The following is a 14,044-nucleotide window of genomic DNA, read 5'->3' on the forward strand; positions in this document are numbered from 1 at the left end:
AAAGGGAGAAAATAATAATGGTCAAAGAGGTCAATAATGGAAACACAATGGCATGACAAACTAAATCTATTGTAAAACATATATATCTTTTTTTTTAATACTTTTTCTTTCTCTCTCACCCTCTCTCTTGAATGGCTGTGAACTTGTTGTGTTTTTTTTTTTTTTTTTTTTTGTGTGCTTTTTGTCCTTTTTTGTTTTAAGTCTTAGGTGATTTGTGTGCTTGCCTGGGAGACATACTAAAATTTGATCTTGCGTGCTTTGGCCTCTGATATTGTGTACACACTCTCCATATCCAATGACGTTATGATGTCATGCTCAATGGAGAGAACACCGAGGGCAGACAACCTGTCCTGTGACATGGTTGATCTATTAAAGGTAAGTTTTAATGAGCTTCAAGGATGAAAAACTTCTCTCACCTGAAGCCACTGTCACAGGGAGAGTGAGAAGCAGCCTGGGGGAATGGATAAATATAGACAGTGAATCTAAAATATAATGAGTATAATGAGGAATATAAAATCTATCCACAGCAGAAAATATTTCCAGCAGTTTACCTTATCTTTAACATCACATGTTTACGGTGTAAAAGAGTGGGTGAAATATTTCTTGTATAGCCTACAAGCTACCCCACGAATTGCAGTGTTACATAAACTAGAGCACTACATGTTGTATACAATTGTGTTGCAGATTAAACTTTTTCATAGATTTCATGTTTGACAACATTATCATTGTGTAGTGTTGTGTTGGATTAATGTTAATGTGTATTTTCAGATAGTTAACCCCCCAAAAAAACATTTTAGCTGAAAATAGCCAATCCACAAGCTCACAACGACTAATGTTCCCCTCAGAATAGGGATGCTAGGGTTCAAGTGGTTAATGTAAAAAATAATCCTATGATATATCACACAAAAGATTGGCGGCCCCCCCATAGTAACTCTGAGGACCCCCAGGCCCCTAGGCCCGGTCCCGGACCCCCTGTTGAAGACCCCTGCACTATAGAGGTTAATCGTGTACTTGCGCATAGCCTACTGTCTCTCCACCGTACTGCGACCACCAGTCTATGACGTCAGTCACCTATGACGTATATCCATGATGATAGCAGGATAGATAGGTGAGCACAAAAGGAAGAGTGGGCAACTCAGTGTTATAAATTGGCTATTTTTTTCCCAAAATGTAAAAAAATACAATGACCATCTATGATGTATGAGTAGTATTTGGATAACGTTTCAGCCCGAGACCCCCCCCTCCTATATATAAACATGACATCCACATGCACCTTCCTTCCACCGAGTGGCTGATCTTCCACTGTATCACTAAGTGTTGCCAAGTTTTGCGAGAGAAACAAGCAACCACGTCTAGGAAAACAAGGCCAAAAGAAGCAACATGACATGAGCACTTTAAACCTATACATCCGTCGGCTACTTGAAAATAGTAGATCTACAAGCTTGTAGATCTGCTATTGCAATACATTCTTGCAATAAAATGTGGAGTATTTGGAATATTTTTTAAACATTCTAACTGTTAGAATGTTTAAATAATATTCCACATGTTTAAACATTCTAACTGTTAGAATGTTAAAAAAATATTCCAAATATTCCACATGTTGTTAGAAACACAAATGCTCCCTTGCACAAAACACCTTCATGAAAATATTTGAGAACCACTGGTTTAAAAAATAATTAAAACATTTGGAAGCAAGCCTAAGTAAGCAAGTACGTACACGTTAAAAACCAGGCAAAAAAAAAACCCTAACAATTTTTACAAGCATCTTAAAGTTGCTTGTAAGAATTGGTAGTTGCCAACTTTACAGAAAAAGAAGCCCAACGTTGCTTATAATAAGCCGACGTGGCAACGCTGCTCATTACCACTGTGTGACACGCGCTTTACGCACGAGAGAGAGAGAGGGGGTCGTCTCTCTGTGTTTACTTCCGGACTTGCATCCAGATCTCGTTCAGAGAGCAGCAGCAGCAGCAGCTCTAGTGGTGGGAGCAGCAGAGCAGCAGCTTATAGCCGGGACACGGATCCATGACAGAGGGCACCGAGGAGCCTGTCCAGCAGCCGCCGCATCCCGGGAGCAGTGAGCTCCAGTCGGCTTCCAACCACACTAGCAGCAGCAGCTCCGGACCGGTCCGGAGCGCCTCGCCGCAGAACAGGACGCCGCTGCTGAACGCTTCTTCCCCTTCAGGCTCAAAGTCACTCTGCTGGGGCTACTAGCTAACTGAACCCATCATCCATCCCCAGTGTGTGTGTGTGTGTGTGTGTGTGTGTGTGGTTGGTTGATCCGACACGGGCTAAAGGATCAAAACAAGGACACTTGACATTTTGATTTGACCACAGAGATCCCGTCAGAGAAGAGGGGAGAGACCCGGGGACCCACCGGCGGGAGGGAAGGAAGGAGGGGGGACAGGATCTGGGGATCAGGCGGGGAAGAAGCGAGGGTGGTGGCTGTGGATCGAGTCAGTGCATAGGGGTCGGGTCGCCTCCTCCACAGTTCCTCTTGGTGGATTCATCCCCTGCCAGCTACCGTTAGCTCCCAGCCAGCTTCAGACATCACCATGGATTGGCTAATGGGGTGAGTACTGCTGATGGACGGATGCTTGTGTCTGTCTGTCACCACCGGCCGCCGGTCGCCGTTCCGTTCTACTTCCCTGCATATTAGCTGCTGGTGTAGCCCGTTAGCGTAGCCTAGCTCTGTCTAGAACAAAGAGGACAAGGATGGGTCAGTGACGTCACCAACAACCGGGAAGCCTGTAGTTTCTCGCGTCCCTTGGCTGGCGAACGTTAACCGCATATTGGTAAGCGGAGTCCCTCAGGGCTCAATGCTAGTATATTTTCAGTTTTCGTTTTCCGTTATTGTGGGCAAAGTTTTCGCTCACAACGCGACGCAGCTTGTCTTGATGTGAGCTTGTCGAGCTGCTATTTTCGGCAAAAGCTTTCCCCACAATACCGATGCTGGGATTTAAGTGGTTAAGTAACAAATACAATATATTACAGAATATATATTTTATAAATATAATATAATAAATACAATCTAAAAGTAGTGCGTCTCCAAGCTTCAAACATATTTGTATTGCTTTTGGTTTTCAGTGGGCTCCCAATGAATCTTTGAAGCACTTCCGCTATACACGACGTCACAGATGCATCCTTTTGATTAGTTTATTCCTAGGTGTTTAGCTCTGCCGAGCTAGCTTAGCGGCAGCATAGCCTGGTGGTAACACAACAACGTTCTCGTTTTGCAACGGTATTGTAACTCAAGAAGTAACCCCACGTTAAACCGGCATGCATGGGTACATCTTTGGCCTGTTTGCTAACCGCACAGCGATGTCAGTCAGCGCCCAGATTAGATGAGGAATATTTATTTCAGTTTGTATTAGAATAGAAGCCACAACAACACAGCTCTGGGTAGTTTATTTATAGGAGTGCATTTACGCAGCAGAGTTGGCTAATGGTAGCTGCTGCTGGTTAATTTCCTTTGCAAGGTGCAGCACCTACCATTAAGCAACCATTCTAACCTTTCTCATCTGCTAGCCCGGCCAGCTGTCATGTCTGACACAGAGCAGAATACACACAGTGGTGGGGAAAGTACTTGCATGTTTTACTTAAGTAAAAGTACCTGCAATGTCCCATTTCACAAGTTTTCACATGCATACAATCATTTACAATGTATACCAATCTTTTGAAAATAGCAGATCTTACAAGCTCGAGCTTGTAGATCTGAGTAAATGTACTTAGTTACTTTACACCACTGAATACACAGTAGCTTTGCTTACTTAACGTCTGTTGTTGGTGTTACCAGCTGACATCGTATATTAGCCATTAGTTCCACACACACACAGTAGAATCCTAACTGAGAGACTTTACAAATGTAACCATTTGGGTCCATTTTGGTTACACTCTCAGAGTTCCAGATGGATATGTGAACACTGAGGATTTTAACTGTGCATGGCTGCCCTAGCAGAGGTGACGAGCTACTAAATTAAACATGATCACAGTCACACCGCATGTTTGGTGATTGCAGAGCCATTTTTTGCTAGCTATGGAAAGGGACGTTATCGCTTTGAATTGATGTGCCCTCTGGGAAGTCCTGCTAAAATGTGTGTGTACTGTAATGGTGGAATATTGTGCGAGGTGACAGTGACACCTCCCTGGAGATGGTGACACTGATCTGCTTTATGTGTGACTGCTCTTTTTAAATAGAAGAGAGAGAGGATCCTCCTCACTCCTCAGTGTACTGAATTGGGGTTTCTCAGGATGACAGCTTGAATATATATTCGAAACCTGCTTCTCTACACATCCCATTTTATTTCCCATTTTTACAAGGCTTAATTTGCAATGTAAATGTTATATGTATCCCAATCTCTACCGGTAGTTCTCTTGTCTGAGTTTAAGTTTGTTTTCTTTCGATACTGTTTACAATGCAAGTGAATGTGATTAATTGGTCAAAGTGTGGAGTCATATATTGAAGTTTTAAGCAACGGATATGCACATGTTTCTATGTGTGACCTGGTTTTCAAACGCAGCATCACCTCAGTCTGTTTTGACTTAACTCGGTGCAGCACCGCCACACAGGCCCAGATATCATTTCAGGGACTTTTAGTAGACGAGCAGAGCATTTTGTTATGTGGAGCGTCACAAAAGGATTTGAGTCACGTTTTGTAAGGTGTGCCGTTGTCAGGCCATTCACTCGGCTGAATGGTTATCTGGCGTTCTGTTGTGTGAGTGGAGCCCGGGCAGAGCCAAGGAAGGGTGGAGGCCTGTGTTTTGGGTGATTCTGTACAGTGTGACATTTTAGGCTGAGAGATAACAGTACAGGCCCTTTATAAACCACAGCCTAAACACCAGCCGGCAGGCCGGCGGCCACCAGCTTTGACTAATAGTTTTCCTTTTTGTTTGTTTGTTTTTCATCGCGTGTGGTTGTTGTTTTCCCTCCTCCTGACATTCCTCAGTGCCGTCACTTTGCTAATGAGTAGTTGCATTGACAGGTCTCATGTTCTTCCAGTTGTAAGTGTGATCTATGGGCCTGATAGTAACCTTCTCCTCTCTGTCTTTGTCTCTCAGCACAAATATCTTTTAAAATTATTATTATTTCTTTTTACCAGTTTTTAACAGTTGGTGCCGTCAGACGTAAACTGGTTTGGTCGGTGTGATATGATTATGACACAGGAATTTTAAGTGTAAGAGCAACAATCCGTTTGATGTTGTTGAGCTCAGAGAGTCAGTGGGAAGGAAGATTGAAAGAAGTGCTCATGATCACCTGTTCAACCTGGCATCTCTATTCTGGGCATGTCATTGTAGGCAAAATATATAAAAAAAATTGCAAAACATTTCTGGATTTTCAGAAATGGCAAAAAAAAAAAACAGATCTACAAGCTCACAACGTGGTGCGATACAACACATTGTGAGCTTGTAGATCAGATATTTTCAACATTGCACGACAAAGTATATGGGGCTTAACCACTTCCTTTTTCACTCAACACCAAATATCTCAGCCGAAAATAGTCCATTTACAAGCTCACACACATTGTGAGCTTAATGTCTGTTTTTGTGGATTCATTTCCTGGTTTTGTGGATTAATTACTATCACATACACACCGGTCACCGCACCCACTGCTGCTCCTGGCAGTCATTCCATGTTTATAGAAAGACAAAGGTCAAAGAGCAGAGTTAAACCCAGGCCATCCTATACCAATGTGCTGGTTGATTTTACTACTGTAGATGTAGTTACTATTAGACACAGACAGGTAGCCTACTATCCATCGGCTGAAGTGTCAACTTGTGGTTATGACTTAAAACCATCTTTTTAAATTTAAAATATAGTACTGATCGGTCACCAATCACTGATGTGTCTATTGTCTCCATTCAACTGTCAGGCCTTAAGAGAAATGACGTTTGTGTGTTCCTATTTTCTTTCACATTAAAGATGCACATTTGTGTGTGTGTGGGACGGTGTGTGTGTGTGTGTGTGTGTGTGTGTGTGTGTGCGCACGTGTGCCCTGAATGAATGCAAAGTGAGCAGGCGTGCGTCCAGCATGCGTCACTGATAGAGTGGTGCCCATGAATGCGTTAACCAAGCGTGTAATTACTCTGAACACAGACCCTGGGTGAAGGACGACACAGCCAGGGCTTGTGATGGAGAGAACAAGAGGTGGTGGCGGGATGGAAGGAGGGAGCGAGGGAGGTTGGAGGAAGACGAGATGACTGGAGGAAACCTGTCATCGGGGCCGGAGGGGGGTGCTGAAGGTGTGGGGGGCACGGCCGAGGAGTGGAGAGAAGGCAGGGAGCGGGGTCCCTCTCTAAAGGGACACGTAGTGCACAGGTGGTGACCATCCTCCTGAGAGCTGCGAGAAAACGGAAGGATGGAGAGAGAAGCTGGAACAGAGATTGGCTGATAATTATAAAGGGTCCTACAGGGAATCCAGTGGAAGGCCAGAGCTAAAGAGCAGCCCATGATGAGCACTATTCAAAGAAGCAAATGAGGGAGGTTTATGCAGCCTGAGACTCTGCTTGTTGTGGACGATGACATGCAGCTAGGGCAAAGCAGAACGTGCACTCTGTCTTCTGGGCTGCTCAGCTGACAAAAGTGCAGAGCTACTTGGATGTGATAGGGTCGTGTGTGTGTGTGTGTGTCATTAATAAGTAAATTAAGTCATCATGGTTAGTCGTGGTTGTGATACCTGCTCAGCGGCCTTGTGGTTAGAGTGTCCGCCCTGAGATTGGGAGGTCGGGGTTCAATCCCGGGCCGGGGTCATACCAAAGACTATAAAAGTGGGACCCAATGCCTCTCTGCTTGGCACCCAGCATCAAGGGTTGGATTGGGGTTAAGTCCCTGCGACATATTAGCATCATGTCCAGGGGATTTACTTGTACAGCATGGCTGGGGGGTGTACTTGCACATCAAGCCGCCTCACGCTACAGAAACAAGAGATAGGCTCCTGCTCCTGCCCTATGTGTGTGTCAAGTCATGATTAAATCCTGTTTTTCTGCACATCATATTTGTTACTTGTCTTAAGCCAGTGTGTGTTATTGTGAGGAGGATGAAGCCCATCAGTGTGCTTTTGTTCCCCCCCCCCCCCCCCCCCATCGAGCAGAAAGAATGTGTCCTTTCGCATCACAATGACCTCATCTGTCCGGTTCCGGAGTCAGACAGGACGTTACATCACAGGGGAGACGTGCAACGCCTAAATGTGTCTTTCCCTGCTGGGGAGGATGAGGGGGAAATGGGCAGGCTTGACAGATGTTTAATCCCCTCGCTTTGGACTGATTAATGCTGAGAGGAGAGATGGAGAGAGAGAATGAGAACTAGTAAGAGCAAAGTGGAGCAAGCTTCAGGCGGCCTGACCTGAGCACGCAGTTGTCAAATGTACAGTAATGTGCACTACGTCTGTCCTGCATCAGCCAGGATTTAATGGCAGATTATGGACAGAGTGTTATCGTGGCTGCGCTGCACTGGAGGAATGTAGGGTCGAATCGAAGGTCCCACTGGTGTATTAGATCAGTGGTTCTCAACCTGTGAGTCAGGGGGGGTCCCCACATGATTTGGGGGAGGGGTCCCTAGATGACAGTGAAGTGACAATTTAAGGACCTTTTTTAAGACCTTTTTAATACCATTAAAAAGGACTTTTTTTTATTACTGCATCAAAAGTCATCAACAAACTATACTATAAAAACTGGTCAAACATTGGCCAAATTGTCAAATAATATAACTTATATAAGAGAGTGGCCAAAATGTAGACAATAGTTGCGAGGCGTTGTGAGCTTGTAGAGCTGCTATTTTCACAATATTTATCTGTGGAACCGAGTCAAAATAAATTCCATGCCCCAACTCCTACAATTCCAAGGGCTTATCAGGGTAGTTTTATGATTATTTTGGGGGGGGGTCACCGCCTGAAAAGGTTGAGAGCCACTGTATTAGATGATGATTAGCTGCAGGTTGTTATCTCCTCTCCTTCGCGTTTGTAGAGGAGCTTTTTTTTTTGTTTTAAACGTTTCCTCTAATTGTATGGGTTCCCCTTCCTTCCTGTTTTGGTATGTGTAAATATGTGTGTGGAGAGAGAAGATGCCTTTCTCTTGGACCTCCTGTATGTTGTTCTGTTAGGGCTGGGTGATATGGACACAATCTGAAACCTAAAGTGTGTGCTTATAGATCTGCTATTGTCGCAATTGAACAATTTGAAAAGATTTTTAAAGTATCACCAGGAAAATGCCATATCAAGACATTACGAAATCCAAAATCCCAGACTAAATATAGTAGTCTCATATAACTATATCGATATAATATTGATGAATGCCCAGCCCTGGCTTAGATTGAGTAATATCTCTTATGGTTTTGACTCATGTCGTGGTTCCAAATGGGGATTTTGCACTTGGCAACCAAGTCCTCGTTCAAACCCTAGTGCATTATTTTCCATCTCCACCGCAGACACCAGGCAGCCACACACACACACACACACACACACACACACACACACACACACACACACACACACACACACACACACACACACACACACACACACACACACACACACACACACACACACACACACACACACACACACACACACACACACACGGTGTCAGCCCAGGTGACTGTTTCTGCTGCTCACGTCACAGATACAGCGCTGATAATAGACGGTGACAGACGGGCCGACATGTCGCAGCATTCACCTGCTCTAGAACAGAAACTGACTTGTCAGAACATCAGAGCCTGGTCTAGGGCGGTGTTTTGCTTCCTAGTCTGGTCTAATTCTAGATTTACCATCATTCGCACAGGCAGACAACACAGAGAGCGTTGTCCTACTGTAGACTTCACTTTAAGGTTATTAGGATTGATCTGAAGAGGCAGTAACTCTAGCCAGTTACCATAAGGTCCCTCTGTAAGTCTGTCTAAAGGACTCATTAACCAGCCTGCTACTGCAGCAGTGAAGAGCACTTCTGTTGGCTTATCCTCTATCAGATCTCACTGTAAGAACCACACTCTATTAAGAATCAATTTATTGTGTCTGGCGCTAAAGTTATTTTATGACTACACACCCAAAGGCGGGCCGAGCCAAGCTTGTAAGAGCATGCAAACCAGCCAAGCCTTTTAAGATGGGAACATTGTGTGGTTATCCAAAATGACCCTGTGCTGTGAATGGCACCTAGCCCAGTATCCAGGCGTGAGTTGATTCACCACAACACCTTGGACACATGCAAAAATGATTCCCTGGTCCATGTCAAATTGCTGTACAATGGTCGACTCACAATAGTGAAGATACCCCGTAGGCAGTGTGAGATATACAACTTGTGACACTCGGTAATAAGACCCTATCATTCGGTGAAGAAGGCACTTGTGTTTTTGGATACCGGGCTAAACAGCTGTTTATCAAACCATACACGCCAACGTTCAGTAAATCTGCGGCGACTGTCTGTCTTCTTTGGAATCTCTACTGTAGAGGCTCTGGGCCAGGTTTCCCTAAAGGATTAGGCTCGATGAGCATATTTGTGCATCAGTTTACAATGGCGCTACATGAACTCTGTGCCCTGATGCTGCAGGGAGACCAGGCCCTGGCTTGGGGGCTGCTGACGTCAGACCGTTGCCTCCCCCACCTCCCCACACATTGCTGTGTGAAGTCATGGTCTTGAACCGCTTCCAGAGCGGCGAGCAGTCTAGTTACTACTAGTTTACCAAGGATACACGGGGCATTTTCTCATTTCACTTGAACCTCTTGACCTCACTGTCTCTTGCTATGCTTTGCTCTTTCTGCACGCATCTTTGCATGTCGCCCCCTCTGTTTGTCTCTCCCGCCCTCTCGGAGGATGCTAATGTGTCGAGACGTTTGCACGCTTGGCTGCTGTCGGAGCCCGTCTGCTCGACCTTGTGGTGTGGACTGTTAATTTAACTCGTTTAGAGTATAGAAATGTACCCCTAAGAGTTAAATGAACACTCGGGATTTGACCGTGTTGGATTTTGCTGTCCGTTCTTATGCTCTTGATTAAAGCACTTAGGTCCTACAGAATATACTTCGATATATGACAAATAGTGAAAAAAGCAGACATACAAGCTCAAAACACAACACCCAAGATTTTGCTGTGCAGGGTCGAACAGCTCCAGTGATTATTTTTTTGTGAACGGAGTGTTGCATCATCTCTACATTGACCTACTGCTATTCTGTTTCTGTCCGCTGCTCCCATCAGCCGTTCGGTAGCGAACAGGAAGTGAAAATGAAGGTCAGGAAGTCTAGGGGACTGAGGAGGAAGAAGGGTTGTCAAGGAGGAGGGCCGGGGTTAGTCTAATTTTGGGAAGCGTTCGCAAATAAACAGCTTGTCAGACAGCCACCCACTCTGAGATTAGTCCCCTTCATTTAGCTGCTTGTTGTGGCTTTAGCTGTGAACAACATGACTATTCATCAGTGCCCATCAGTGTTCTTATTTTAGGATGAGAAGAAAATGAACATTGGTTTCTCAAGGCAGGCGTTACCATCACCTCGGAAGATCCTGGCAGACGGGCTAGAAGACGGTAACACAGCGTGCTGGAGAACAGAACGACATGGTCCCTAGCAGCATCACAAGCACAGTGTGACACTTTGAGAGATAATACCACTACAGCCAGTGTTGGACAGGAACAAAGTACATTTACTTGAGTACCAGTACAAGTTTTTAGTGCCTAAAACACTAGGAGAGATATAAAGCCTCCATTGAATGCCTCTTGAGGAGGTTGCCTAAATAGCCAGAAATACACACATCCATTACCCACACACTTATGTCATATCTGCCCTGTTTGTTTAGGCCAAACTGAAATGTCATTTGTATTCATATGTTCAATGCTAAAAAACACACAATTAAGGCGTGAATCGCAATTATTTGTGTGACAATTAACTAAATGTCATGATCATGGCAGACAGACAGTTCTTCTGCTGACACTCCTGAGTCCTGACTGAACACTGTTGTGAGCTTTGTGCCGTCTCTTGACATCTCGCTTTCTCGCACTCCCTGTCTTACTGAACTCCATAGCACTCTCCCTCCCTCTCTCTCTCTCTTATCTCTCTCTCTCTCTCTCTCTCTCTGTCTCTCTCTCTACGTTCTTGTCTTCCTCTTCTTTCAGGGCCAGGGAGAGGCCCAGAGATGAACGAACGTGATACCAGAATGACTCTGCAGTTTGCCTTTCACAGCATAATGCATTAGCGCAAAATTGGAGAATGAAAGTATAGGAAATGCCTGTGTGTTCAGTTTTTGCTGCCCATTTAAGGTAGAAAGAAAAAAAAATAAAGTTCTCTAACGATGTCTCTGCAACCTTTAGGACGCACAGAGTGATGATCCAGCACATACTGTGAGCGCGGTGCAACCAAACACTACTAGATCAGCCGAGTGTCAAACCCTCTCCTCCCAGTTAATTATTGAGCTTTAGCAAACTAGGCCCCTATACCATCCTGTAATGACACAGATATGCGTACAGTACTTGTAATAAATGTATGTGCTGCTAACCACTTTAAACCTGGTGTGTTCGTATTTTGGGCATGTTATTATAGGCAAATATCTTCAAAATTTTGTACAGTTTTACCCATTAAGACCGGGAATGCCTATACGTTGTCATACCTTTTAAAACCTGGAAAGCATCTGTGTCATTTTAATGTTGCTTTGTATGTATATAGCAACAAATTTTTTTTTATTGAAAAAAACTTAGGTTAGGATTTAGAAGGCGTTTTTAAAATCGGCCTCAGGGCTGAATGGGTTAAATACACATTTTCTAAAATAGCACACAATGTGTCATATCTTGATGTGTTGTGAGCTTGTAGATCATATTGTTTTGCAGATTTGCGATTTCCAATCCACTATTTAAGCTCTCAACCGTGTTACATTGCGATATGCTGTGAGAGTGTAGATCAGCTATTTATGCTATTTTCTTAATGTTGCCATTTTCGCTCACATCATGAGACGTGTCGTGAGCTTGTAAATCGGCTGCTTCCGCTTGACACGTCATACAAGCAAGTATGAAACTGGGCTGAAGTGGTTAAAGGCTGAGAAAAATATGCTGTTGGTTGAGTCTACTTTTTAGGATGTTTTGCTTGTTTGAACTGAAACATTGAGGTCAACTTGTGGCATGGCCTTGGGCCTCTGTACTGTGTGTGTGTTCCCCGTGTCTTTACTTGGCAGGGGGAGTGGAACTATGCTATGACTTGTGTTTACTCTTTTCGTAACGCTCTGGACAGCCCTGCCCACGAGGGCCCATGGCTGGCACTGCCAATGATGGAATGAGAAGGGAGGACTGACTGACTGAAACAGGGTGCCAACTGTGCCAACAAGTATTGCCAGATTTTGTGAGAGAAATAAGCAACCAGGTCTAGGGAAAACAAGCCCAAAATAAGCGACTAGGCCACACTGTAAACTGTATACATCGGCTATTTGAAAATAGCCGATCTACAAGCTCACAACGCTTCACAACATGTTGTCAGCTTGTAGATCTGCTATTTTCAAAGAATCTTGAAATAAAATGTTGAATATTTGGAAGATTTTTGAAACATTCTAACGACACAAATCTGGTACGGGGCTCTCTGGCGCAAAACATTTTCAGATGGGGGTTAGGGACAAATGCATATTAATTTGGGGGTCCATGACCACCGAGCAACTTTACAGAAGAAGAAGCCCAAAGTCGCTTATAATAAGCAGACATGGCAGCACTGGTGCCAACAGTCATATGACTGATCACTCTCATACTAACGCATGAATAAACATAAAACTGTGTATTCATGTCGCCTGTTTCAAAAAACGAGGACATTTTCTTAATTTCCCACACGGATTCTGTTTTAATTCATTGGGTCCTCCATAGACTTATCATCAGTCACAGGCCTGGAGGCAGCTACCGAGTTGTCAGAGATGATCATGTTCATGAGGTGCTGCTGGCTAAAGCTGACTGGAGATCAGCAAAAAAAGAAAAGAAAAAGAAGCTCAGCCCCCTGCAGCAAAACCGAGGTTGTTTTTTCCCCACCTATACACGCAGGGTCAAGTGATCTCTCATCTGTATGCACTATGCACTCATTTTATGGTTCATTGGCACACTGCTGAACCGTTCCAAACTTGTAGGCAACATTAAAGGAGTAGTTCATTCAAAAATGTCTTCTTTTCTATCAATTACACACCCCATGAAGCCTTGAATTCATGGCGATCTTTTTGATCTTTGATCTCCTAAGCCAATAATTTGATGACTCATTGAGTCTCCTATTGACCAGCCGTCCCGTAATCAAATTATTGGCTCTGGAATGCAGCAAAAACAAAAAAAATGTCCATGAATTCAAGGCTTCATGGGGTGTGTAATTGATAGAAAACAAGTTTTGTTTTGGGGGTGTACTACTCTAAGACTTTGTATTGTGTAGTGGGGGGTATTCAGCACCACCTTTCTTGGGAAAGAATAGCAAAGCATTTTGGTTCGGATGCACGGATGCCATTATTCATTCTAAAAAGTGTGAAATGCTCAGTGGCAGCGCCTAGTTGATTAAATGAACAAAAAAGCCCTTGGCTAGAAGAAACCATGCCTTTCCGTGATGATGTGACCATGACTTGTGACGTGTTTACTTTCAAAATGCCCTCCTATAAGCTTTGACGCTGACAATTTTATGTCAATGAAACGACAAGATTATTTTCACTGTCCAGAACTTGTCTGCAGCCTCATTGTCTGCAGTATACAGTCATGTACCATGGTATATATTTGTGTCCGTGTGTCCATGGTATATATTTGTGTCCGTGTGTCATTAATGTGCGGTGAGCTGGCCTGATGATGACGACTTGTGGTTGCATGTGAGCAAAGTGAATAGTGACATGTGCTTCCTGTTTTGCCTTCCTACGGGTTTCTCTGGATGTGGACAGCTGGACACACACACACACACACACACACACACACACACACACACACACACACACACACACACACACACACACACACACACACACAGTGCTATGTGATATGGTACATTGTCACTATTCGTTTATGTTGGTATTACGTCACAGGCGCTTGGCGTGTAAGCACGCATTTGTGTGTTGGGGGGGGGCTACTTGCTTGCACGTGTGCATGTCA

The 14,044-nt window shown here is 44.2% G+C and overlaps 1 protein-coding gene across 1 annotated transcript in view; it reads left to right on the top strand.

The window, feature by feature from the left end:
* The first annotated feature begins 1,957 nt into the window (after window positions 1–1,957).
* The window catches only part of mob2a (MOB kinase activator 2a), an 86,545-nt gene continuing 74,458 nt past the window's right edge, over window positions 1,958–14,044 (top strand). Inside the window, exon 1 of the mRNA XM_084060327.1 lies at window positions 1,958–2,569. Within this exon, the coding sequence (XP_083916453.1) occupies window positions 2,553–2,569 (17 nt within the window). The 5' untranslated portion in view covers window positions 1,958–2,552. The remainder of the gene's footprint in view (window positions 2,570–14,044) is intronic.

The sequence above is a fragment of the Gymnoscopelus microlampas genome, assembly GCF_963454915.1.
Source record: "Gymnoscopelus microlampas genome assembly, chromosome: 6".
Classification (NCBI taxonomy): Eukaryota; Metazoa; Chordata; class Actinopteri; order Myctophiformes; family Myctophidae; genus Gymnoscopelus; species Gymnoscopelus microlampas.